The 26,031-nt window shown below is 37.8% G+C and overlaps 3 protein-coding genes across 6 annotated transcripts; all 3 read right to left on the reverse strand.

Moving 5' to 3' along the window:
• Nucleotides 1–2,018: 2,018 nt before the first annotated feature.
• Nucleotides 2,019–8,195, reverse strand: LOC103716120 (putative pentatricopeptide repeat-containing protein At2g01510). Its single transcript, XM_008803994.4, has 4 exons — nucleotides 5,439–8,195; nucleotides 5,187–5,271; nucleotides 3,623–3,718; nucleotides 2,019–3,495 (listed from the first exon to the last, which is right to left on the reverse strand). The coding sequence occupies exon 1, from the start codon at nucleotides 8,068–8,070 to the stop codon at nucleotides 5,620–5,622; it is 2,451 nt and encodes an 816-aa protein (XP_008802216.2). The 5' UTR covers nucleotides 8,071–8,195; the 3' UTR covers nucleotides 2,019–3,495; nucleotides 3,623–3,718; nucleotides 5,187–5,271; nucleotides 5,439–5,619.
• A 1,985-nt stretch (nucleotides 8,196–10,180) lies between these two features.
• LOC120107881 (predicted GPI-anchored protein 58) lies at nucleotides 10,181–11,548 on the reverse strand. Its single transcript, XM_039121395.1, has 2 exons — nucleotides 11,042–11,548; nucleotides 10,181–10,852 (listed from the first exon to the last, which is right to left on the reverse strand). The coding sequence occupies exons 1-2, from the start codon at nucleotides 11,423–11,425 to the stop codon at nucleotides 10,700–10,702; spliced, it is 537 nt and encodes a 178-aa protein (XP_038977323.1). The 5' UTR covers nucleotides 11,426–11,548; the 3' UTR covers nucleotides 10,181–10,699.
• A 3,861-nt stretch (nucleotides 11,549–15,409) lies between these two features.
• Nucleotides 15,410–24,822, reverse strand: LOC103716119 (cyclin-dependent kinase C-2). 4 transcript variants are annotated; one of them, XR_005509486.1, is made up of 14 exons: nucleotides 24,697–24,822; nucleotides 24,309–24,465; nucleotides 23,424–23,505; nucleotides 23,230–23,320; nucleotides 23,111–23,140; nucleotides 22,841–22,950; nucleotides 22,677–22,749; nucleotides 22,463–22,583; nucleotides 22,215–22,332; nucleotides 19,527–19,666; nucleotides 19,295–19,352; nucleotides 17,206–17,276; nucleotides 16,292–17,005; nucleotides 15,410–15,958 (listed from the first exon to the last, which is right to left on the reverse strand). XR_005509486.1 is itself a non-coding variant. In XM_008803992.3 (13 exons), exons 2-13 carry the CDS (start codon nucleotides 24,416–24,418, stop codon nucleotides 16,444–16,446), a joined length of 1,566 nt encoding a protein of 521 aa, XP_008802214.1. In that variant the 5' UTR covers nucleotides 24,419–24,465; nucleotides 24,697–24,822; the 3' UTR covers nucleotides 16,033–16,443. The 4 variants fall into 4 exon arrangements, 1 of the variants encoding a protein (XP_008802214.1); XR_005509487.1 differs by having other exon boundaries at nucleotides 24,309–24,430; nucleotides 24,697–24,803; XR_005509488.1 differs by lacking the exon at nucleotides 24,697–24,822 and having other exon boundaries at nucleotides 23,417–23,505.
• Between the last annotated feature and the right edge of the window lie 1,209 nt (nucleotides 24,823–26,031).

Here is a 26,031-nt window from a genome sequence, read left to right on the forward strand (position 1 = left end):
ACCTAACCGGCTTTGATACCACTTGATGGGAATATTGGATCCCTTTGCTCACGGAAGTCGCCGAACCGGGTAGATCACGGAAGAAGAAAGGAAAAAAATAAACTCGAATGGAAATAAAACAACAGGAGAAAAACACATCATATACGTGGTTCACCCATTCGGGCTACGTCCACGGGAGAACAGCGAGAAAAAATGTTTCATTAAGCAAAGATAAAGATACAAGTATTTTTGGGTAAACCAAAGAACCCCCCTTTCTTATGAAAAGAAAACCCTAGTTCTTCTTCTGGTTTTTCGCACACCTTAGGTCTTCTAAAAGAGGCCTATTTATAGGTTCTTTGCCCTCGATAAAAAACCCTTCCATGAAACTTACCCCAAAATCAAGTTTCAGTCAAAACCCGCCATCTAGAGTCGACTCGCACAGCCCTCGAGTCGACTCGCGCAATTCCTCGAGTCGACTCGCGCAGTTCACGAGTCGACTCGAGCTGGCACCGAAAACAGCATGCTTCTGTCTTCACTGAAACATGAGCCAAACTCAACCAAATCAGGGCCAAGAGTTTCTCAGAAGTTTGTTATCACCTCCATACACAACATCCACCTCTACCATTGTATAGTAGCAGTAGCTCTAAACTATGTTTACGATCGCTTGCTTCTCTCTCTGTCTCTCTCTCTCCCTATTTCTCCTCCATCTCTCTTTCCTCTACTGCAACATAGTCCTTTTTTTTTCTATTTTTTTTTGCTAAGACGGATATGTCAAACTACACGAGTCCAAACACACCCAACAAAATCAAAAAATAAAACATCACGGAATGTTCTAGACGAACCCTCAACCCGAGTCCATAGGATACTACCTGCATGGTTGGCTGCATAAGTGGTCATCCAATCCGCAGCACCGTTAGCCTCTCTAAAGACGTGCTTGGCCTCAAGAGCTATTCCATCTCCACCCATCGACCAAATATCACACAGCAGGAGGTGATCCCCTCCCAAGCCGCTCGGGCCCTCCTAGATCCAGACTATCACAGTGACCGAATCCTCCTTCACAATGATGGAGATGGCCTGCAGTGCTCGTCGGACGCAATAAATGCACGCCCATGCCGCTAACAGCGGCATAGTCCCTCCGTTCTCATGATTATAGTGGCCACTTTAAGGCCGGCATCTTGCTATGCTAATAGGTCCATTTGTAGCATGAGTTTGCGGCCACAAATGCCATCTCAACCATGCAATGATTGGATGTACATGTCAAATAGAAGCAAACGTTAAGGAACTAAAATTGGATTTGGTAGTACTTAGTTTCTTATCATCTAGCCAATAATTTTATTATTAGACTGAAATCATAATGACAATTCTAAATGATTTAAATTGATCTTTTAGAAGGCATTTCCGTGATTTGCATGTTTTTCCAATACTACTTAATGTATTCTTAATTTCAAATTACTCAGTGAAACATATGGATGATACCTAGTTGTTGAAGATATTGTGCTTATAGACTTTGGTAACATATAGGAGATGTCTTACGAAATACCCTGATAAATTAATTAATTAAGTATATAATTTTTCTCCTCAATAATCCTTATGTCAAAGTGATGGCAAATAATTTCTTTAACTCTCAATCATATCAAGTTCTTATTCCCTTGGATAATCTGATCAAATACATCGCAAAATTTGATTCATTCAAATTATTAATCATTAAATATGTCAATTTAATTGTGTTACTGAGGCATAATAGATTTAAATATCAGGTTAATTGACCTTACTTTTTACTCTTTTACTTGTTAAATGTGCATTTGCACTTGCAAGTTTACTATTTTTTCAGAATAATAAAAAATGGTATATAGAATTTAAAATGAACTTATAGAACACAAACATGAAACAACTAAGATGGCAAACATTTTAGAATATCATTAAATCAACAAGGCTCATTTAAAGTTGTGGATGAAATTTCTGACATCTCTGATTTAATATTCAGTCTTTCATGAAATTTTAAGCCTTTGAAAGTAACGACCATATTTTTAGCAAAAAAAAAAAATTAACGACCATAGAGATGCTTAATGCACTATCAAATGCTCCAATAAGCATCAGGCCTACCCTAAATTCTACATGGAGCACCTCATCCACATACTCTAGAGTCCTTTGTATGTTGGTTCCACAGCCTACACCACAAAGATAGTGGAAAAAAGAAAACAGTGGAGCCCGGACAATGGGAGACGGTTCACAAAGAAAAACAATAGAGAAGTTAGTGTTAGATATTAGGATAAACTATGATTAATATCATGATTTATAACGCAATAAAATAACAAAATATTATATTTCTAATATTTTTTATATAAATGAATACATAATTTAACCTTATAATAAGTCACAATGCTTCTTACCATTTGGTCCCACATGGTTTGTAGTAGAAATTAGTAATAGACCTTGCAAAATGACAAGCATGCCATTAAAAATAATCTATGATGCATAAGAAAAACATGCAGCTTTGAGATCTTTTACCATGCATCTAGTCGATGAAAAATGGATAATTTTAACGGTATATGCCATGTCTTCATTCAATCTATAATCTAGCAGTACTCAAATCAGCTGAAATTTGATGTATTCTAAAGTATTTAGAGTAGGATAAATGGCTTAGATTTGAAAAATAATGCATGTACAACATACTTTATCTCACTACCTATATTGCTACCGTTCATTTTATACTCGCTACATATTTCTGGTAGGAAAGAGAGAAGTTACATAAGATCATTTAAAATCGTGGATCCCCAGCACACCCATCCTAACAGGTTCCATTAATCCAAAGGCTACTCTCCCTTCCCAAAAAAATATTGTCATACAAGCCCATGGCCATTTCTGCAAGTAAAGTCTGCCAGGTTTTTAACTACCAGAGAAACTGAACAATTTCCTTCCAATCCTAAAGGATTGAGCATTATCAACAATACCATCATGCACGAAGCTGACTAAAAGACAAGCTATTAGCTAACATTCTTGGATGATATAACTTGTTTATAAGGGAGGCTGTATATGACCTAAAACATCAGTTAGTTACTAACATGGCTTTTTGAGAATAACTATAGTCAAGCTCTAGCTTTAGATCATGATAGAATGTTATATATGTATAAGTTCAAGGGAATGAATACTCAAATATGCTGATTTATAAAACTAAGAGTTCATGGATAACATGTGCTAAATGCAAACTTTCGAGATCATCAGGTTCCATAAAAGTCTCTCGATAACAGCTGATAAGGTTCTATTTAAAATAATAATATAATAAATAACAAAAAATCAGATGAATTTCTATAATCCCTTTAATGAACTTTAATAGTGACCGAGTAGAAATTCTTGCCATTAATATTGGCATTAATATCAATGTCCATCCATATGGTGAGTTGAGAACTCTAGAAAACCTTTTGTAAGAAAACTCTCTGCCAATGATACCTACATCACGAATGCTGGCTCCAAGCGATGCATGAGGTATAATTTTTTTTTTTCTTTTTCCAGCTATTCCTGAAATATAATATAACAATATAATAAGTTATAATAGAGAGAATGATTCAATAACCAAATTTCTGTGGTACATTAAGTAATGAGCTTTAATAATAACCAAATAGAAACTTCAGTCATTGATATTGACCTCCACATGTTGAATGGAGAACTCTACACAAAAGCCTCCATAGAGAAATTCCCATCATTAGTATCGACACCGTGTGATGCGCGTCATGTCTCCCACCTAAAGTTTCAGATTTAGAAAAGAATCTCATTACTGAATGTTCCTTAAATATCAGACCTTAATATGCCATATCAAAACATCCAAGTGGGTTATCATCTGATACTCTACTAGTACTAGCTCAACTTGGGATGTGAACCTTGCAGTTTTTTTTTAAAAAAAAAAAAAAAATCATATGAAAAAATAGTAGGATAGCAAACTCTTCAAAGTTAATTACAGCATATAATTCCATAACACAGCAAACTGACATGACTGTGCCCTAGAGCAAAATTCCCAATCCATCATACTGCTTGAGCTGCAACACATGAAAAGTATCATGAGATCCACTATATCTGACAGTACATACATGAAGAAAAGTTTTTTTCCGTATGTGATTGCTTGCTTGAATTCTAAAGTTTAAACTAAATATACTTCTTCATTTCATTGGACAGTAAAACATTGCTTGTTGCTTGTTTGCTTGAACTGTTTCACCTATTAACTCAGCTGTAAGCAATTAAACAGCATTATAAATGGCTGCGAACAATTGGATCTATTTTGAATTTCATCAAGTTCCTCCTTATAAACTCAGCATTTCTGTATTTCCATAACCAAAAATCAAGCTAAAAGCCTGCTTAACCTAGACCAACTATACCCCTAATAAATTATCTTTCCTTTTTGTTTTTTTCCTTTTTATTGGGTGGGGAGGGGGGTGTTGTGGGTATGGTTATTACAACTCCTAAGAAGCAGCACTATAATATTTATTTAACCAAAACCCAGAAATCTTCTCTCTGGCTCTTCTTGGTCAGCTTATCTAAATCTAAATGAAAATTGTTCCCAGAAAGCCTATAATGTTTCCAAACTGAGATTCATTTACTTTTTTTTCTGGTGAGTGCTGAGATTCATTTCCTTCAGTAATTGATCATATTAAAAACTCCTTCCAGTGATCCTCCACCATTATCTTCCCTTGTCTTTCTTTTATTCCACATGTTCTCTTAAATAGTATTTTCAGTTACTCATTATAATATCTTTATCTATTGATAATAGCATGGTAGACAATTTTTTCCTTTATTGTTCACCTCTGTCAACAAAAATTTCTGAAAGCCGTTTGCAACATCAGAAGACTTCCTCTAGATTTGACAGGATTAATTTTATTAAGAATGCCGTCTACCTTGAAAAGATTCACAGTGAAAATAAGTAACATCTTCTTTTTTCTGATTTTGTCGGTTGTACCCACGCCAGGCACGTGTGAGCTGCCGTTGTACCAAAAAAAAAAAAAGTAATACAAAGTCATACCAAAACCACAAGCCCTAGGAATCTTCAAAGCCTCCCATAGTCATACAAAAGCACACAAAGCATAGTTATGGCATTTGCTTGCAGATGTCCGTATAACCCCAAAGTCATGAATGAACGTGAGGACCAAACAGACAATATGAACAAGAAGTAATAAGACCACTATAAAGAATATGTAAAGATTCACTGAGAAGCAGAATACCTCATTCTTTCCCAGCAAGTTTTTGATGGAGAAGTTCCATAAAGATACCAACTGACAGACAACATGTCAGCACCAGGACCATAATCTGTAGTTCCAAGCAGGATAGTGGTGGCCAGTCACCAAAAACACAACGAAACTTAACCAGTTAGACCTGGAGAGTGGTGTATTTTGTTGAACCAGCAGAAACAAAAGTGTAATGGATATGGGAATCAGCATTGTCTTCAAAAGCAAATGAAGAACAGAAGTATTTACCTATACCACAAAGTGATCACACAATTTGTTAGGTTTCCATTGTGATCACTGGCGAATGATCGTGCAAGGCCAAGATCAGCAAGTTGAATTCCCTGGTTAGTTTTACATCTCCATGTTTCTAATTCAAAATTGAATCATGTCCTTGTTTTCTCCTCCACGTGTGTACTTGTGATTGGTTAACTCACCAATAATCTCCACAAGAACAAAACCCATCCTTAAAATGATGGAACCTGCTTGAATCTCGCACTATAATCTCCCTTCCTACAATCTTGGATATCACTTTGATTGCAGCATGGCAGTCTGTGCATGCTCGAAGGTTTTTCATCACCCGTATCGGTGTCCCTTGTGGGGTATTTATCAAAGCAAAAGCAAGTGCCAGCCTCTCACTGTGATATTTTAATGATTCTAACTTCAGTTCCTCATCTACCAAATGAAGTGCACACCCAGTATTGGGCTTGTAGCCTTGCTTCTCCATCTCCTCACTCAACTTATGCAAAACTGCCCTTATCTCACTTATCTGAGGGTTGGTTGAATCATTGGATGAAAATGTGTACACTTTTTGCTTGATTTCAACCCAACTATAAGCAGGCTCCTTCCTCATTCCTCGGTCCCTCATCATCTTCTTCACCTTTGCAGCATCTTCCCATTGGCCTGCTCTAGCATAGACATTGGACATTATAACATAAGGAGCAGCATCCCTGAGCTCCATACTAAACAGCTTATCAGCTGCTCGTCTCGCTAACTCTTGATTACTGTGAATCCTACATGAATTCAGAATTGAATTCCATATAATCTGATCAGCTTCAAAGGGGATCTGATCCACTAACCTCTCGACCTCATCCAAACAACCGACCCGACCCAATAAATCTATTACACAAGCATAGTGTTCCTTCTTTGGTTTTAGCTTGTAATACTCTGTCATAGAATTAAAGAATCGCAAGCCCTCATCTATGAGGCCACTGTGACTGCAAGCAGAAAGAACACTGAGGAAGGTGACTGAATCTGGTTCCACACCCCATCGAAGCATGTCTTCAAATAGTTTGATAGCCTTCATCCCTTGCCCATTTTGGGCATATGCCGAGATCATAGCATTCCATGAGATTATGTTCCGGTAGGGCATTTCCTCAAATACGTGAAGAGTCTCATCCAAGCACCCGCATTTCGCATACACATCAAGAAGGGCACACCCTGAGAACACATTCAACATGTACCCTGATCTAATAATATACGAATGCAGCTGCCTTCCTAGCCCAAGCAAAGCAAGACCTGCTGAAGCTCTCAGAATGCTAGAAAATGTTGCACGGTCTGGGCTCAAACCGCCCCTCCTCATCTCACGGAAAAGCTCCAAAGCCTCTTCATAGAGCCCATTCTGAATGTAACCTGAGATCATTGCTGTCCATGAGATGGTGTTCCTGTCAGTTTTATTCATAAAAATCATCTCTGCTGTCTCCAAATTACCACATTTTGAGTACATATCAATGAGTGCATTGCCTACAAGATCATTGGATGCTGCATCTGTTACAATGACTTTAGCATGGACCTGTCTCCCCATTTTGAGATCAGGGAGCACTCCGGCAGCACTCAGTAGACTAGCAAAAGGGAACTGACTCTGATCAAAACCTATCAACTGCATCTCCCAAAAGAGATTCAGAAGCTCTTTGGTTTGCCCATTCCATGCATAGCCTGAGATCATCACATTATAAGAAACATTGTCTCTCTCCAGCATCTCATCAAAAAGTACTCTTGCTTCTTCCAAGCAATCACATTTCGAGTAGAAATCCAACAGTGAGTTGTTCACAAAAACATTCCAGCCAAAATTCGTTCTGATCACTAGACCATGGATTTGCCGGCCAAGACCAATATCACCTAATCCAGTTGCGGCAGTTAGAACACCCGAGAAAGTGAACTGTGACGGCTTCAATCCCAAGGCTCGCATCTCAGTCAAGAGCTCCAACACCTCAAAGTAGAACCCTTCCTTCGAGTAGCCCATCACCATCGCATTGTACGTGACCGAATCCCTCCCTGGCATCTCATCAAAATGCCTTCGGCCCATTTCAAGAAGTCCACACTTGCAGTAAGAGTCCACTAAGGTGTTGCACACCATAAGAGTGGCTCCGAAACCCAACTTGACAGCATAAGCATGAGCTTGGACCACCCAGCCAGACAGCTCTGGGCGATCGCAGGCATTGAGAAGCGTGGCTGTAGTCACATGGTCAGGTTTGATGCCCGAGCTGCACATCGCACTGAAAAGGGAGAAGGCTTCCTGAGGGCGGCCAGACTGGGCGTAGGCATCGACCATGATCGTCCACGTGACGCAAGTGCGGTCTTCAGTGCGGTCAAACAGGCGACGGGCCTCACCGAGGTCGCCGGACTTGGCGTAGCCAGAGATCATGCGGTTGGAGGTGAAGATGTTCCTAATGGGCATTTCATCGAAAAGTTGGCGTGCCTTTGATAGTTCACCATTGCTGAGGAGAGACTCTAGGAGGTGGTTTGTGTGGTAAGTCTGGAGATCGAAGCCGGTTTTGATCATTTGGGCGTCCACACGGTTCTGCAGTGGGAGTTTGTGGTATTTGAAGGCTTTGAAAGGGAGGGAGGTGATGGCGGGAAGTCCTCTGGTTTTGAGTGCTTTCATTAGGCATGGAAGGCGTCGAGGCTTCTCCTCGATGCGGTGTTCCACGAGGATAGAAGGAGGACGGTGTTACAGAGCGCCCCGGTGCCAAGGACGTAAACCCCGGCCCGTTTGCTTTGGGTTTTTTTGGTATTCCCGGCTTAACCGTTTGGATTTGGGGCTTTCTCATCCTCTAAAAATATTTTTAGATAAAATAAAAATATTTAGTAAAAATTTTAAAAAGCTACTTTAGCTTTTCTTAAAAAAAAAAAAAAAAAAAAAAAAAAAGCTAAAAATAGCTTTTTGAAACAAGCTTCATTTTGAAGATTTTCCGAAAAAACACTTTCAAATGGTAATGGAACCTAGTACGAGTCTCCGCCAGAACGCATGTAACAAGTATTGTCTTCTCAATTCTTTTAAACGGGATTAACGAGGGAGAAAAGACGGTTAGTGCTTTTTCTTTGTATGATGTTCTTATTCTTCCGTACATATTACATTATAAAATTATATTATAACAATATAATATATTATAATAATATAATATTAGTACATAATAATGCATTAGTATATTATAGCGAAAATTTGTGACTAAAATTGACTTAATTTCTTTCTGCATAAATATATGCCAAGTTATTTCAGAAAATATATATAATAATTAAATAGAGAGTAATATTATATTACTATGGCATGCATCCTTGTCATAAACTATACTATTGCAATACCATAATGTGTCTATTATCAAACTAATACACTAATTAATATATCTCGTTTGCCATAAAATAAGTTTTATTATTATGAATGATTAAATTAATTTTAGAAAAAATTATAGTTTGACTCTCTCGACTTTACCCGAGTTACAAAGTGCCCCTCTCGACTTTAGATTTTTTTCAATTAGGTTCCTAAAGCTACACTCCAAATATAATACGATCCATCCATCTCTTATATGATATTATTGGCGATCGTCAGCAAACAAAGAAAATTTTCTTCTTCCTATCAACACCCTTTTTCTGCTGCAAGCATTTATCCACCCATACCTAGCCTTTCATGATTTCGACCCATGTTTGGATGGCTTAGGTTCCATCACTAGAGTTTGGATGTGCATATTTTGTACCACACATGATTGTGCATGCAAATATGTGCAATATGCCGCCTATCTCGGAGATAGATGGGTGTCACCCATTTCTCAATGCCTGCTTTGTTTACATTCTACTAGTCAACTTGATCAACTCATTATGTCACTAAACATACTTCTGACATTAACATCCATAAGAATAGATGAAATGATTGTCGCCAACCGGTAAAAGCAAGCATAAGTGACAATGCATAACTTTGTATTGACTGGATAAATTGAATCATCGAGCTGTTCAACTTAACAAATAAATGTTTGTTCACTAAATTAACAAAATACAAATCATTAGCTAAGAGTTAGAAACACATAAATCTTACTAGCTGTAAGAATTATGACTGTACTTTGGATGGTTGAGAAGGGCATTTCAACCTTGGAGAGTTTCGGTTTTAATCTCAAATATAAAAAAAAAAAGTGATTGAATTATAAAACGCAAAATAGTGCCAAACTTCAGAAAATTGAAAAAAAAAGGAAAAAAAAATTCAAGGGGATTAATTATCCAGATAGACGGTTTCTTCCCACCTAAAAGCTATGACACGTGCATTTTCACCAAATAAAAATTATTCTGCACACTAGAGTTCCCACTGGATTTTTGCAAAGATTATCCACATATATATGATCTGAACAACATGCAAATCAAATTGGAGATGAACAAACTTACTTAAAAAACCATGGAATCTTCATGATGCAATCCTAAAAGGCTAAAATTCAGAAACCGAAATCATCTAACAACAACGATCATATGGATGCTGATTTCAATACTTTTCTATGAATTCAAAATGCCCATCATTTGTAACTTTGCTATGAATTCGAAATGCCCATCATTTGTAACTTTGCTATGAATTCAAAATGCCCAACATTTGTAACTTTGCTATGAAACAACATATCCACTCCAAGCATCAATTTTCAGCCAACCTATTATTTTGCTGTGGGAGTAAAATCTTACATTTCTAACAAGAACTCTGACAAACAGAGATAAAATCTACAAGAATCAATCAATACCAAGAACAGACTGCTTAAAAAAAACAAAATAAAAAGAAAGATGCCAAACCCGCAAGATCGATGTTGTTACAGTAACATGTGTTTCCGGAGTTCTTGAGGCTGAGGAACCTGTGACCTTCATGGAGCATTGAACCTGCAGCTCCAACTACCTAACCCAATTGATCACAGCAATTGACTGCTGCAAAACACATCTGATGGCATTCAATTCGTCCATCAATCTTTTATCATACTAAGACAATTAGTGAAAGATATACAAAAATTCCACATTCAAGAATCAAGAAAACTTCACAAGATACACTATAGCGAGTGATGGTTTCTCCGTAAGAGTTGAATCTGTTATGAATCTTAAAAAATAATCAATCAGTTCAACTCTATCATGTCTACAATTGTATTAGATTCATCACATAACACAATAACAAGACTGATAAACTTAACATCTCTCTCTCTCTCTCTCTCTCTCTCTCTCTCTCTCTCTCTCTGTGTGTGTGTGTGTGTGTGTGTGTGTGTGTGTGTGTTGAAGTGACTCTAGTGAGAGTCGGTTGAAGGAAAAACGACTGCCTTGGAGTTACCACACTTGCAGCACTTGAAGTTGATCCTGACTTCCACTTCTCCCGAAACCATTGCCATCTCTTTCCTCTCCTTCTCTCCCTCTTTCAGTTCCTTCGCCCCTTCTTCATCCTGCCACAACAAATTTAGAAAAATAACCAAAGAATCAGATTAATTTCCAATTAATCACGAAATTTGCCCTTCAATCCCCCCCCTCCATTCCCTTCTCCCCCGCTTGAAAGAGATTGACGGGATTACAAAGAAGAAAGATGAAAGAAAGGAAAAGGAAGTGAAAAGAATGGAAAAAGACTCGGAGGAAACCTTCTTCTCCGTGACTTCTTGTTTCGCCACCGCCGGCGCGGGGATCGAGGTGGTCGGAGGCGTCGGATCGGGGAGAGAATCCAGGGGCAGCGGCAGTGGCGGCCCGCCGGGGACGTTCTCGGACGGGGCTGGGGCTGGGAGGTCGGAAGAGGTCGAGGCCGGAGCGAGCGGAGCTGGTGGCGCCGCAGTGGGACTGGTGGCGCGGATGGCGGTGGCCAAGGCGACGGCGGAGGGAGACGGGGCGGAGGCGGAGCGCGCGAACTTCACTGGCGGTGGGGATCGGGCGGCGGCGGAGCAAGAGGCGGGGGACGAATCCCAGCGCTCCAAGGCTGGCCGCCGCCGCTTGTTGCCGCAGCACGGGCACGGCTCGCTGTATCCCACCATCTCTATTTCTCCTCTAGCTTTCTCTTTCTCTCTCTAGAATTTGGAGAGCTTCTCGGCTTTCTTGGAAGGGGGAATGTGAGTAACGAAGAGCGATTGGAATCGGAGTTCGAATTATTTATAGACACTGAGAAGAGAGAGAGAGAGAGAGAGAGAGAGAGAGAGAGAGAGAGAGAGAGATGGCGGCCGTTGGGTACAATGGAGGGATTTGATTTAGTGGAGACGTACGAAGCCGTTACAGTAACTGTACGGAGAGGGGGTCCGGAAGAGGCTTGATCTCGAGGTATAGGGGATTGTAAGATCAGAGCCGTCTATTGGTCGGTCTCTTAGCGACGTAATCTTGATGGATTCTTCCGGACGGTCCTGATTAATTTTGAGCAACTTGGCAGCAGTGTTAGTATGCACCTCCAAACTTTTGGTATCAGGTGGTTAATTAACAAGCATCAACTTGGAATTGAAAGATTTTAATTGGTTCTTATTTTTTAAAAGTAAAATCAAACCTCTGAGTGGCAAAATGGTTAAACCGTGTAGACCAAAATTAGAATTTTTAACCCGATTTAAGATCAAGCCAATCTTGAGGCGATGATCTATGAGCTCAATTTTCAAACTCAACCCGGCCAAAAGTTTATACAGAATGCACATTATATAATTTTCCAATTAAACTCTCTACATATAATTAGAGGCTATTAGTTTTTTCAAGTTGTGTTTTTGATTAAATTTTGCACATAAATTATCGACTCATATTTGAAAATATAAATATACTTCAATAGAAGAAATGAGAATGATCTTCATTTTAAATTTTGATTTGTTACTAAAGTAGAATCTTAAATTTCTTGCATTCTACATTATAAATTTTCAAAAAGTCTAGATTGGCCTGTGCAGCCCGAGAAGCCCAGCGAATCTAAGTTAACATGGACTAGCTCGAGTTTAACTGCAACTTGCTTGCATGCATGTTAGGTTGAGTACAGGCCATCCAATAACTAGGGCCAATCCCAAAACCATCTGCAGCCTGGCCTAACCCCATGTAATAGAACTCATTAAGGGGTAGTGAGCATGATAAATTAAAAGAATAACATATCTCTTTTTTGCTATGCAAAAATAATGTATTTTCCAGCATCATACAATTAAAATAAAATTATAATAAGATAATGTTGTGTAATGTTGCAACTTGACAACTTGGTGGGTCATAATTTCTTAGCTTATCTCTTTCTGCTCCTTATATTCCCTACCATTCATGTGTACTGATATTATGCAATTTTTTTCATTTATGATAGCTTGCCATTTGGTGAAAAAAATGATGTGCCTCTGTCTCCTTCAATCAACCATGTAGCTCAAGATCTTTATTGCTAGAATATCTTTTTCTTTAGCATAACTTTGGTCTATTTGATATTTGAGATCCCTTCTGGGACATTGCAACTGAATTGTGATATTACCATTATCCTCAAGCACATCAATCATTTCAATTTTTTCAGAATTATTTTCTTTTCTTCATACTGCAGTCTTCTTATATTCTTGGACTAGCTTTTTAGCTTGCTCCTTAAATTTCTGAAATTAGCAATCCATTTCGCAGCTATATCTGCATCAGGTTCAATCTTTTTCCAGCTTGCCAGTACCATTTCATCAAGACTTCCCCACCACTTTCAAATCTAAATACAGAATTATGGATCAGCCTTTTTATAGAGACGAAGGAGGGCATGATATGCTCAATCTACTTGTCATCCATTATCATTATTAAGTTTTCCTTCAAATACGTCATGAATAATGTATGTCTTGCATTGGACTTGAATATAAACCAATTCTAGCCTGCACCTGGCAGCAATGGCTAGGATCTTGCTTGACCTTGTTTGGCCGTAGTGACTTGATGGGTTGAAAATTTTCTATCGACCTAACTAGACTCGACTTGATTGGTCATTGGTCGGTAGGATCGAATTCAGATTTAAAATCATGACCTAATTGAATACTTGATCATGTGGGATTCGTGCTTGTCTAGTCTTGATCTAGATTGATTGTAGGCCTAATTATAGTTGACTCTTAAAACCAACTCACTCAATACCATCGATAGAGCTCTTTTCCATCGACCGAGAGGTGCTCATTTACTTCTTTAAAAAGACTTTCTTAGCTATTCACAATACTGGTCTCAGATGGGAACCTCTAAGATAGATCTCAGTGCATTGGCAGTTCCTTTTAAGTTACAAGGAGTCAAGGAGATAAACTTGCTATTTTCTCTGCTTGAACTGACAAATCACCAAGGCTAGATGGATTTCCAATAATGTTCTTTCTAAAGATGCTTTGTAACAAAGATGGTTTGTAACAATAGTCTTTTAACAGCTTCTATAATGATTCTTTAGATCTGGGCAGATTCAATGTTGTTTATCGAGCCCTTGCATCTAAACTGGAGGATAACTCCTAACCCTCCAATTTCAAGCCAATCAGTTTGATGCAGTCCTGTAAAAGTTACACCTAAAGTACTCGCAACCAGAGCTGGGACTACACCTGGATAGTCTAATTGATATAGCATAATTAAGTTTCATTAAAGGTTGATCTTTAGTAGAAACTTCTTGTGCACAAATGAAATTCTTCATCATTGCAAACGAAATGATATTGAAGAGTTCTTGGTTGAGTTGGATTTCGAGAAGGCTTCCAACAAGTTGAATTCGCACTTCATATTCAAGTAATAGAGAAGAGGGGATTTCTGAGGCAAAGGATTGACAAGAGAAGACTAATAATATCCACTAACAAGGTTGTTGTTCTAGTTAATGGAAGTGTTGGGAATTGGATCAATTATGAAACAGGTGTTTGGCAGGGTGATCCTCTATTCCCATTTTTTTATATACTCTGCTTGGATATCCTAATAGTCCTACCAAACAAATCCAGCAATCCGGGCCTCATCAACAGGATAGGCTTCCTTCGAAATCATGCAGGATTAAGTAGCCTTCTTCATGCAGACGATACCCTTTTCTTATGTGAGGCAGAAGGGGATCAAGTTATAATACTCAAGGTAATTCTTTCTAATTTTCAGCTTGCATATCACTTTCCATAAGAGCTCACGAGAGTGATGAAATGGCCAAGTGTTATACTCCAATAGCCAACTGCATGTTAAAAAAGATGCGTATTAAATATTTGGGTCTGCCTCTGGACGATAGGAGGCTTATGATGGAGCATTGGAAAAGATTGATAAAAGGATTTAATAGCAAACTCTGACTAGCTTTCCTTTATATGTCCCTCTTTAAGCTTCCATCCTGGGTAATCAGGCGCAGTGGCAGAATTAGAAAAGCATTCCTCTAGGAAGGAGGATCACAAGATCTAGTGAATGGGGAAATGGTTTGCAAAGAAAAATCTGAAGGTGAATTGAGAATTAAGAACTTACAAGATTTTAATAATGCATCGTTAGCAAAAGGGGGATGTTTTATCACTAAAGTACATAATGTCTTAGACAAAACATTATCTAAAGGGCATATTACAAAGAGAAAAGATTTGGCATCAGTATAAGTCCCGGATCACTGCCTTCTTTATCGAAAGGCCTTTCCAAAGTCTCGCAGCCTTTTTGGTGTCAGCTAGCATTTACTTTAGGGCAAGGAAAAAATATCAAACTTTGGAAAGATTGCTAGCTGGATAATTTAGCCCTTAGCAGATTGTTTCCAATGTTACATTAGGCTACTACAAAATACAATTTGACTTAGCGTGGGTGCTATCAAGAGTCCAACTTCTCATTCTCTTTGGTCAGCAGCAACTCCAACAAAGATAAGAGCATTCCTGTGGTTAGTCATCAAAATAAACGGGTTACACACAGGTGAAGTGCTTGCAAGAATGACATGGTAGATTAGCTCTGGATGTAATTTCTGCAGTACTCCAGACTCTAAACCACCTTCTTTTGAACTGTTTGCTAAAGAAATTTGGAATAGGATAAAAGATGCAATTAAATTCTGCAGATTTCCTCCATCCATTCTTAATGCAGACAAAATCAAGACATAAAAGAATCAAGAGCAATTTAAGAACGGCATGGGATAAATTGGTGTTAGCCCTGACGTGATCAATCTGGACAGAAAGAAATAGTAGAATATTTCTGCATAAAAGCAGCTCCACAGAGACTCTCATTAGAACTCTTCAAGGACTGCAGCAACCTGGGTAATGAGAAAGCACACATAGCACACCATAGATTATGAAATTCACTCTCGACGATTCTTACTTTGTGATATTTCGCTTCCTTTCTCTCCCCCTTCCCCCACGCTCTTCTTTCTCTTGTACATGCTTTCTTTAAATAAACTGGGTAAGATTGTTCCCCCTCCCCTTACACTCGAAGATTGAGTTGTGTTAGAAAATGCCAACCCAACTTCAAAGCCAAGCTCGAGCAGAAATTTGACAACACAATCAACTTTTCTGGCCTCCAGGTTGAGCAAACATAAACTTACAAGAAAAACAAGAAATTCTCTTTTTTCTCCAGAGTAAACCTGGTCGCCAATGATACTGCACTGAAACAGCATTTCCAGCAGGAATCACCTACTAACATTTGAAGCCCACCTCCACAACTCCCAAGTCCTGACAGAAAAAGATAACCAAGCCTTGATCAGGAAATTAACATAGCAAACAATCCATATTACACGAACTGAGTCTGGCAATTTCAATGGATCTGCTGGTTAATGTCACTTGCCCATCTTTACAATTAGAAAGGACTCCAAGACAATAATACAAAGGTGCTGAAAGGTAGAGATAGCTCCAACAACAGAATTGGAGGACCCTCATTCCAGCAGGTGTTCTAATGATGCCCACCCATAACCGAGCCGACAAGAGATGGGCATCATTCTGCATACTAACCACAGAAAAACAAACAAATTTAACAGGATGATACTTTAAATGATATAGAACACATACCTTAAACAAAACACAGCTTTCAGGTCCCTAATTGCAAGCTCAGATATAATTCAGCTTCCGCACCGACACAACTTACCCATGACAACAAGTTACTTCCAAGTAAACAACTCAACAAACCGAAAAATCTAAACATGAATAGGTATGTAACTTTACTACTGCCAGCCACCGTACTGTTGTTGGTGCTGCTGGTTGCGATTCCCACCCATCATGTTGGGGCCCCGGCCTGCACCTGAAGCACCATATGGACCCCCCTGGGGGTAATTTGGGGCACCTACTCCATAACCACTGCCGCTACCACCTCTAGGACCACCGGTACCAGGCATACCACTCCCACCATAAGGAGGAGGTCCACGTCCTTGCTGGGGATATGGACCGCCGCCATAACCACCACCTTGACCACCACGATTTGGGTTATATCCACCACTTGGATTTCCACCTTGTGGGTATCTGCTTGGCCCTCCAGAAGGGCCTCGTGGCTTGCCATAGTGATGGCTTGGGCCAGCAGCCATGGGAGGAGGAGCATTGTGCATAGGCTGGCTGGGACCAGGTCTGATCTGAGGGTGTGGTTGCCCAGTTTGCTGAATGGGTGGCAGACGGGCATGCGGTGGTGGATGCTGTATTTTCTGTCGCTTTGCTGCTTCCTCTTGCTGTTGTCGTTGCTGTTGACGCTTCTTCTTTGTCTGGAACTCATGTGAGGACTCATACTTTGGTAAGCTGTATCGCCAAGAAATAGACACAGGACAATGAATTGAAGGTGAGTAATTTGTTCTTAAAAAAGGGCGAGTAATTTGCATGAAGGGCAACATAAATGATAGATTGGATCAAGCGAGATGGCTTAGCCAAGATCAAGGAGCAAATAAGTGCAAGAAAAAGAGACATATTTGGTTTCTAAAGTTAGGGAGAAAAACACATACCTTTTAGGATCACAAGGTAGAGGATCATTCCAAAAGTACTCTGCATCCAGTGCATCTTTTGCAGAAATCCTCTGAAACATTGGAACAAATGCCGTAATAAACAAAGAAAGAAAATATCAAACTTGTATCAACGTGAAATGATGTACAGACACAGCATCAGCTCAAAAATTTTACAGGGAAGGACATAGAGAAACAAAAAACAAACTCACTTGAGCAAGACATAAGAACTTTCCATCATCCAAATTGATGTTCATATGGAACATACACAAAATCTCAATCAAAAGAATTATAGCCATTAAAAATATTCCCTCCAAGGCTCATCCTGATTGGAATCCATGGCCTAAATGGGGAATTCACTAGCAGATGACAACCAGCTAGAGGTTCCAAATCACCCAATTAGAATTTTCTTCTATCTAACATGTCTGATTTCCTTTTAACAACGTTGCCTAAATGGAGTATGGACTGATACCAGCACATGCCCAACCGATAAATCTTCTACATAATTTGCAATAATAATTGAAAAGTTGACGTTACGTAGCTGTGAGGCTAAAAATATTTGAGTTTGATGCAAAAAGGAAACATTCAGTATAGAAATTTATAAAGCCGCTATATAAATAGAAATTGAGCAGCAGAGTAGAATACGACAACTTAATACTTAAGCATCACAAAAACTGAGAAAGTTGCGGACACAAATTATAATACTTATTATTATTTGATAAAAAATGCCAATAATGTTTTGATGAGCCCCAATTGGAAGTGGACATCAGATTTTCCAGCCAACCAAAGCTTTCTACACTCCTAAAGTTTCATCCCTGTCCAAGCAAGGAAAGCCAGCACATGAAAATAAAGAAAGAGATGCTAATGACAGGATAGAGGAAGTGAAGCAGCACTAAGCAAACATCTATTAACAGTCTAATTATCTCCAATTTACAGGAAGGGAAAAGAAAGCAGTACAGTTCTGCATGAGTCTGACTGCAAAGAATTCTCACGCAATTAGAACAATCCTCTGTGTGTGTGTGTGTGTGTTTTGATGAAAGTCCATCATCACATATGATGTTTATGATGCACATTGGGTTTATGCCTTGATAACAATGTCATGATTTACATTGTGATATTGCTGTGCAAGAGTGCAATCTTTGCATGACTTGTCGCCATAACACAATACTGAACCATGATTGTCATTGCAACTCTTCCCAAAAGGAAAACTCCGACATACTCTAGTTTACATGCCTCTCGTTTAATCTACTAGTCCGACTAGGAAACCACACCCAGCTTTATCCAATATAATCACAGTAATCTGTACACACTAATAGAGCACTACACAAGGACCTCAACTGTCAGCAAATCCCATCTTCTGGTCTTGACTAACAAAATTTGCCTATATGGCATTCAAAATACATATTAAGTTAGCATTAACCGACCAAGTGCCCTCTTTTTTATGAATACAAAAGGAGTAAAAAAAACTAGATGTTGTTAACCATAAAACCTCATCATTTCCCATGCCTGATTCAAATTATCCACACATGTACATGAGGAATTTAGAGAACCAGTCTCATGGTTCCATTGTCTGCTTGCTGCCAATATGATGTCTCGTACCATGCCATATTCAAGCAAAAGCTCATGCACCACTCAATATAACCTCCATATTATATCCTAAATTTCAAGAAGATTATTTATATGTTGTTACTTCATTCATGTAAACTTTGTTTCCATGTCAATAGCATATTCTGTTTCCACTTCATACTCAAACTATAATGCTACTTTAACGAACCAATGTGTTTCAACATCTGATATATTGGCATCAAATTTTCTCCTCATATATTATAGGCACAAGAAAAGGATAATTTTGATCCAGTTCTGCTAGTTTAAAATAATAAAATACAAGCACATACAACACCAGCCTGAAAAATTGACACTTAAGAATGAATCTACACAAATAAAATCAAGCATAAAATTAACTTATGATATTAGACTAACCCTTTGTATGAAGTCAATTTTGATGATGCAAAAATAATTCAGGTCGTATTCATTAGGTCATTGTGATTAAGTTTTTCTAAATATATAAGAGGTAATATATTGATGAAATTACCTGGGATGGATCCAGTGTTAACATTCTCTCTAGCAAGTCCAAAGCATGACGGTCAAAACTGCCAAATCACAAATAACATTTTAACAGAAGTGCGAAGGACATGAACCAAAAAATATCCAGAATTTCAAATCTTCGTACCCGCTCATCGAAATACTGCTTATCAAAAAAAAAAGTATCATGCCAGACTTGACAACATGGATGAAAAAAGAGCAAAAGATACCAAGTTACTTACTGCTTGAAAACCTCCCTGAGCCGTCTCTTCATTGGCCGTGAAGGCTTAAAATTGTTATACCAGGGAATTTTAGAAACACCAGGCCAGTTGACCTCATCCGGAGTCCCACAGAGTTCAAATATCTTAGTTAGTTGCTCCGGCTGCAGGAAAGTCAGTAGCAAGATATCATATTCATCTTTGAGAGCTTTAAATAAGGAAAGGATTTAAAATAGCAAGAAAAAACAGACTTATATGAATTCTGTATTGTACTATAAAGAAAATAATCCGACTGCATCAAACAAAAAAAGGACTCAAATAACAAGTCAAAACAGATTTATCTGAGATTTGTAGGTCCTATAAAGAAAATAGTCATTTGCATCAAACAAACTGGTGCAACCATTTGCTTGGCTGATTACGAACAGTGCCGTAATGATAAAACCACATCTTACTTCAAACTAAAAACTAATTCCACAATTCCATTTTAGCATTACCTTTAAAATTAAAGCAAAATTTTAAAGTCAGCTAAAGAAAAGGGTGAACTATAGTCGGCAAAGATAAAAGGGTCAACTTTTAAACAACGTTTTGCATAGTTGACTGTATGAGTCCATACGTGGCATACCATACCATCCCCTGTAGGAAACCAGTATGGTACCCTACCATATGGTACAGGGGCTCCATACAGTACTGTACCACCACATGGTATAGGTGCTGTCCCAACATAGCCACTTTTACAATGTGTTGGTATGGCAGTGTAACATACTAGACACCAAGATAGTATTAAACAATCAATTGCATATTTTAGGCATCTTATTTTGCATAAACTACACAACTTATTTCACAATGACAATCTTGGGGAAGTTAAATTTCAGGGATGGTTCTATGATATGATTCTCATACACCAAAAATATTTATAGAAAACAATCTTACTAAACGATGTGTGGAACTAAGTAATCGGTATATGATAAGCCTCCCTACAATATGAAAACTATGATCTCTTTTGCTTTCTTTACCAACTGAAAAATGCAGTCCATTTTTAAGCATTTGTATCCATGAAGACCATCGTAGTAAGCTCTTTATATACAATTGCATGTAGAAAGAAACTATTAAAAAAACAGCACTCTGAAGATATTGAGCAACAAAATCAAGAATTCCCAATGTTAGGTTTGACATGGATAAAATAGTGATCACTTCTTTCATGAACATAACTAAAGCTCATCACTAAATATACTCTTTCATTTACAAGTGCATTCATGAGATCTGGTGGTGAATATTCTTCTTGACATATGTAAGAAGCAACACTATGCCCTCTTTCCCCCCAAGTTACCAGTAACCATTTAAAGTATAAGGTGTCACCCTATCTTATTATTATTGCCTCTTGTTATTTGTTACTGTTAATATTATTGTAATCGTAATTGCCGTTGTTACTTATCAGTGATCCAATGGATAGAGATGCGAAGATCAGGTTTGTTGTTTGTATCAATGGAAACACCTACCTATTGCTTAAACCTTTACTTATTTTCCTTTATGAAGCGATGAAAAAGCATCAATTGGTAAGAAAGCTCTAGGCCATCTTGAACCAACTAAAAGTTGTGCCACGATTCAGGCTTTGTGCTGCTTTGATGTGAGGCAGCCTCTGGATACCCGCATTTTCCTCCTTTATACCCCTATAAAATGGATGAAACCCTAACCCTTGGAACTCAAAGGCTTTAGACTCCCTTTCTTCACAAAACACCTTCAAACATTTTTTTCTTTAACAATTGTTGCTTATTAGAACTCTTAAGCATTTCCCTTACTTCCCTTGATAAATTCTACAAATTCTGTACATACTATAAAGAAAATAGTCAGATTGCATCAAACAGAAAAAGGACTTGAATAACAAGTCAAAACAGATTTATCTGAAATTTGTATGTTCTATAAAGAAAATTGTCAGTTGCATCAAGCAAATTGGTACAACCATTTGCTTGACCTAGACTAACTAAAACCCTAATCAAATACCTCTCATCTTTTTCTTTTTGGTTGGGGTGGGAGAGGGTGCGGTTTGATGGTGGCACACTTTCTTGCAAGATAGAATCATTTTTCACACCTACAAAGCAACATTATAGTATTATAAAATCATAACCCAAAAATCCTCTCTCCTGCTCTTCTTGGTCAGCTTCTTTAGACGTAGATGAAAATTATGAAGCCTTTTTCTCAAAAAAGCCTGCACTTTTCCCAAATCAAGATTCATTTCCTTCAGTAATTAATCATATTAAAAACTCCTTCCCCTGATCCTTCACCATCACCTTACTTGTCTTTATTTTAATTCACATGCTCTTAAATTGCATTTCATTTAGTCATTACACTATGTGTCTATCTATTGATAATAGCATGTAGACAAATTTTTCCTCTACTTATTGTTCTTGTGTCTCAACAAAAAATTCTGAAAGCCATCTGCAATAGCATAAGACTTCTCTAGACATTATATGCTCAATTTTGTTGAGAATATTATTCACCTTTGAAAAGATTCAGAGCGAAAATAAATAATACAAGCCGTACCAAAACTATGTGTCCTAAGAAACTGCCACAGTCACAGAACATAATATTACATTTGCTTGTACATGTACGTACGAACCCTAGGTCATGAATGAACATGAAGACCAATATGAACTAGAAGGAATAAGACCACTATAAAAGAAAGGAAATGTAAAGATTCACGCATAAGCAAAATACCTCATTTTTTCCCGGCAAGATTGGTTTCCCATGCAGAAGTTCTGCAAAGATACAACCGACAGACCACATGTCAACAGCTGGACCATACTTTGTAGTTCCAAGCAGCAACTCTGGAGGCCTGTTACCAAAAATGCCATGAAACTTAACCAGTTAGATGCAGAGAGTGGTGCATTGTGTTGAACCAGGAAAAAAATTTACAAGTATGGAAATCAGCATTGTATTCAAAGGTTGATGAAGACAGTATTTACCTGTACCACAATGTGATCACACGATTTGTTAGGTTTCCATTGTGATCACTGGAGAATGACCGTGCAAGGCCAAAATCAGCAAGTTTTAGATTCCCCTCATTATCAATTAGAAGATTAGAACCTACACCAATAACCATAATTCATCAAATCAGCAGCAAAATCAAGGTTGAAAACAAAATTTTTGACTCATTGCATATGCAATACTTTAAACTACCTTTAATGTCGCGATGGAGCACTTGATTGACATGACAATAATGAAGACCTGTTAGCAGCTGCCTCATGTAGCACTGATTGGGCATGACCAAACAGCAGAAGTAGACAATCAGTAGGCGGTAAAATGAATAGTGAACACAAAATTATGGAGGCCTTATTTAATACCTTAATTTGGGGTACAGTGAATCTCATCCCAGGACGGTCTGCTAGGCCAGTCAAATCATGATCCATGTACTCAAAAACCATGTAGATGTTTCCTTTATACTTGTTAGCATCTGCAGCATTCAACAATTTGAACATCAGAGTTCCCCTTGAGAAGGGATGGCTAGGCAGGAGAAAAAAAAAAAAACTGAATTCGTAATTGGTCAAATATATGATTTTTAACCGAGACATTCAAAGTGAAACTAGGTAGCTAAGTTACTGAACAGAACCCACCTGGCTTTCCTTGTTCATCCTTTTCAGGACCTGGTTATGTTTAACCGAAAAATAAATAAATTAATGATACAACAAACTTGACATGTATGAAGAGGAGCTCATGTGCGACATGAAAAAACCTGGAGAGGTCACAATCTCCTTCAATTGGATAACATTTTCATGATGCAGCTTCTTCAGAATTTTGATTTCGCGTATGGCTGTTATAGGAAACTGCAAGACTAATAAAATTTTAGCCAAGGTAAAGGATGAATATTTTATCCATTCAACTTGAAGAATTTCCAATAAGCATATAGGTAGAACACAAACGCGTAACTCCTTCTCTTTCATTGTCCATTCTAATTTTCTTCAGGGCCACTATTTCCCCTGTTTTTATTTCTCTTGCCATATAGACCTGCCTGCAATCATTGTAACAGTGCAAGAAAAAAAGATACTCTTCAGTGATCAAACCAATAAATATGTCAAAAATAAGTCATGGATGTTAGTAGATACATACTAATATGTTGTATCCACCATTGCATGCTGCTGATGACACACAAACGATACAAAGGCCTCTAGATGCAATTTAGAAGGCCTAAGACAATAAAAACTAACTCGAACAAATTCCACCAAAACCTCAAGCACTTATATAAATAAGAGGATATTGACATGTGTATCTGTATTGCACACTGATGAAGACATTAAAAAAACAAATCCACCACCAAAATATCCATAATGAAGTGTGATGCCTTACAAACCATGTGACACTACATTGCGTGCTATTCTAAGTAATGAAAGGCAAAAATAGAAGAATTTATTCGCAGTTTCATCAATTTTGGGACAAATTTTCTTTAAAAAAGGATTATGAGATGCAGTGTAATTCACCGACACTTTACAAAACCTCCAGCTTAACAACAACCAAACCAAATTTACATTAAGAAGAATCTATATGCACATGATTCCCGAGAGTTTTATGATTTCTACACCAATTCAGGCTTAGAGCTTGTCATGATTGTATATATCAATATATTAGTTGGCATATACTATCAACAGGAAAGTAAAAGATGCAACCCTTCAACCAGAATTCAGCACTAACTCAAAGAAAAGGAGCATATTTTATGGAAACATATATCAAGACGTCCAGGAACACAAACGATATCAGTACAAGGATCTATGCAACCGAGTAATAAAAGAGAGAACTTTGACCGGTTATCGCACTCACCCATATGTGCCTTCACCAATCTGCTCCAATTTCTCGAAGCAGTCGACGCTCCGAGACCCCCACGACGGGGGCTCCTCAAGATTCAGTTGCCCGGGAGCGGCAACAGTCATCCTCTACCTCTACTGCAACTCCTCAAAAGGTTTATAAGCGAAAAACCCTAGCAAAAGAGATGCAGCAGGATCAATTCGACACGATTCCCCAAAACAAGAAACGTATGTGTCCCTTCCGAGAAATCCGATTCAATTAAACCAAAAGAATCAACGAATTCCGGAGGAAATCGGGTCTTAGGGTTTTTTGGCGGATGAAGAAGAAGAGGGCGAGGGAAAATGGAGAAGGCTTGGAGAAATCCTTTTAAAGAAGGAGGGAGAGGAGAAGGAGAGGGCTTTACCTCCGATCGAGGGCGCGGCGTCGAGAGAACCTTGGAGTCGTCTTCGAGGAGAGGAAGCCGAGTCAGTGGCCGGACGAGGTGGGAATCGGTGGGGTGGTTCAGGTGTTTATAGGTGTGGGTGCCGATTCGATTCGGTGGGGTGAATCGGAAACTTATCCGATTTTTTTGACGTTCTCCAAAAGAGAATTTGCATTACATAAAAAAAAAAACAAAAGATAATTTGCATACATTCCCCTTAAATTTTTAAAGTTCGCAAAATATTTCGTCTTGCAGGGAGATGTCTGAATGTATATGTTATATATCGCCTACCGTTCTATCTATGTAAAGTAGATAGTTTAAATAAATATAAACTATATTTATATTGCATTGAGATGTTTTAAATGCATATATTATATAAGGCCTACCTTTTTATCTATATATTATAGATATTTAAATGCATGCAACCATTTAATAATGCTTAGTCAGAATGTGTACATGAGTTAAATCTAAATGTGTGTAAACCATATAATATGTGCATAAGTCCTCTTAACTCTATACATTTTATAAAAATAAGTAAAGTTAATATTTTGTGAAATCTAAATATTTGACTAGTAATTTTTTGTATCCACTTGAGGCATAACTTAAAAACTATCAAAATATATCATATTTGGTTTTCTAGATATTTTTAATAGTATAGATCATAATAAATGGTGCAGATTTTTAATTTGGATATTTGCAAAAATCTATGTAGTTGACATGTTCATAGAGCTTATCTCCAAGCAATAATATAACCATGTTATTTAGTGAGAGAGGTTCTAATCTATAAAGGGATATTTCTAAAATTGTAAAAGGCTTACAAATTTCGCAAATTTATACCCACTAATAATAGGGAGATCCTAAAATATAAGTATTAGAATAAGAAAACTACCATCTATAATGTATACTTATTAGAAGCATTCAAAATATGTATATCTAACTAACTTATCAAAAAAAAAAAAGATAAGCAGAATTGGAGCTACAACAAAGAAAAAAAAACTTCGAAACAACATCACTTAATTACTCATGCAGACTGCATAAATGGATGGCATAATAATTATTTTCATATTATCCAAATGATTTGCATTTTTATATGATCCAAAGAACAATGCCCTTAAAACATTTCAACCATTGAAGCATGAGTTCTATGTACATATATATACATGCATACAAATACGCATACAAATATATACATATATTTGTGTGTAAATATAAATACAAATAAATATATAAATAAATGTATGTATATATAATGTGCACATGTAAATGCATGCATGCATATGTATGTAAATATATATGCATATAATGTATTTATATTTA

Source organism: Phoenix dactylifera, unplaced genomic scaffold (genome assembly GCF_009389715.1).
Source record: "Phoenix dactylifera cultivar Barhee BC4 unplaced genomic scaffold, palm_55x_up_171113_PBpolish2nd_filt_p 001058F, whole genome shotgun sequence".
Lineage (NCBI taxonomy): Eukaryota > Viridiplantae > Streptophyta > Magnoliopsida > Arecales > Arecaceae > Phoenix > Phoenix dactylifera.

What these genes read in the sequence shown, in the direction of transcription:
- LOC103716120 (XM_008803994.4), bottom strand. Translation starts at nt 8,070, where the DNA reads ATGAAAGCACTCAAAACCAGAGGACTTCCCGCCATCACCTCCCTCCCT.
- LOC120107881 (XM_039121395.1), bottom strand. Translation starts at nt 11,425, where the DNA reads ATGGTGGGATACAGCGAGCCGTGCCCGTGCTGCGGCAACAAGCGGCGG. An exon ending in AAGAAGTCACGGAGAAGAAG is followed by an intron (nt 10,853 to 11,041) that starts GTTTCCTCCGAG and finishes TTGTTGTGGCAG; the next exon opens with GATGAAGAAGGGGCGAAGGA.
- LOC103716119 (XM_008803992.3), bottom strand. Translation starts at nt 24,418, where the DNA reads ATGACTGTTGCCGCTCCCGGGCAACTGAATCTTGAGGAGCCCCCGTCG. An exon ending in GCTCCATCGCGACATTAAAG is followed by an intron (nt 22,584 to 22,676) that starts GTAGTTTAAAGT and finishes TTATTGGTGTAG; the next exon opens with GTTCTAATCTTCTAATTGAT. An exon ending in CTCAGGGAGGTTTTCAAGCA is followed by an intron (nt 19,353 to 19,526) that starts GTAAGTAACTTG and finishes GTGATTTGGCAG; the next exon opens with TTTTGACCGTCATGCTTTGG.